The sequence below is a fragment of the Wasmannia auropunctata genome, unplaced genomic scaffold (assembly GCF_000956235.1).
Source record: "Wasmannia auropunctata unplaced genomic scaffold, wasmannia.A_1.0 LD285534.1, whole genome shotgun sequence".
NCBI lineage: Eukaryota > Metazoa > Arthropoda > Insecta > Hymenoptera > Formicidae > Wasmannia > Wasmannia auropunctata.
The window spans coordinates 1-951 of NW_012077356.1; the positions used below are offsets into that span (position 1 = coordinate 1).

At 39.6% G+C, this 951-nt stretch overlaps 1 protein-coding gene across 1 annotated transcript; it reads left to right on the plus strand.

Moving 5' to 3' along the window:
- Positions 1-227: 227 nt before the first annotated feature.
- On the plus strand, positions 228-920 carry LOC105461527 (the record flags this gene model as incomplete). Its single annotated transcript, XM_011708028.1, has 2 exons — positions 228-613; positions 689-920. Coding segments are annotated over exons 1-2 (618 nt in total), but the record flags the coding sequence as incomplete, so codon positions are not given.
- Positions 921-951: the final 31 nt, after the last annotated feature.

The window sequence follows — 951 nt, forward strand, 5'->3', positions numbered from 1 at the left end:
TATTACGNGAAACTATGAACTCTATCTTTGCTCCGATTTACGCGTGTGGTACGATTCGCGCGTGTTGAACCTACCTTAGCGTCGCTGGAAGAATTCCAAGAACGTGACAGCGGGTGACATTATTGCGTATATTGAACTTGTTAGTTAATATAAATAAGTTTAATCCTTTGCACGCGGGATGTCATATCCAGTTACCGCGAGAAATTATAACGAAGAAAGTCGTGAACATGCAATCTATGGACAATGCATGTTTCGCATGGTCGGTGGTAGCTGCTCTATATCCAACTAAAAATCACACGGAACGGGAATCGTCGTATCCGCATTATAAATCCGTGTTACATCTCAAGGACATTGATTTTCCAATCACGTTAAGTCAAATAAAAAAGTTTGAGAATCTCAACGCAATCTCCATCAATGTATATACCATTGAGAACCAGGCACAAGTATCGATCCTACCGATTCACCTCGCTGACACGAAGAAGGAAAAGCATGTCAATTTACTGTACGTGGAGAAAGATGGTGTGGGACATTTTACATGGATCAAGAATTTTTTGTTCCGCCTAGTTAGCTCGCAACTGAGCAAAAACGCGCACAAGAAATACATTTGCGATAGGTATGTATAATAAAAACTTTAAAAAAATTCTTTTGAAATAAACAATTCAACAATGTAAATAAATTGATTTTTCAAATGCCTGCACTATTTTAGTTCGAGCGAAAAGTTGGAGGTCCACATCATAGACTGCGGGGAGATGAATGAATGCGCGATCAGGTTACCAAGTAAAGACGACAAGTGGGTAAGTTTTAACAACTACAGCAGGAAGGAACGTGTCCCATTTGTTATGTATGCCGACCTGGAATGTATCCTGACAAAAATGGAGAGAGATCCTGAAACACCGAGCTACAAATATCAGCATCATCAAGTATTTAGCATCTGTCTCTTATACACATCTC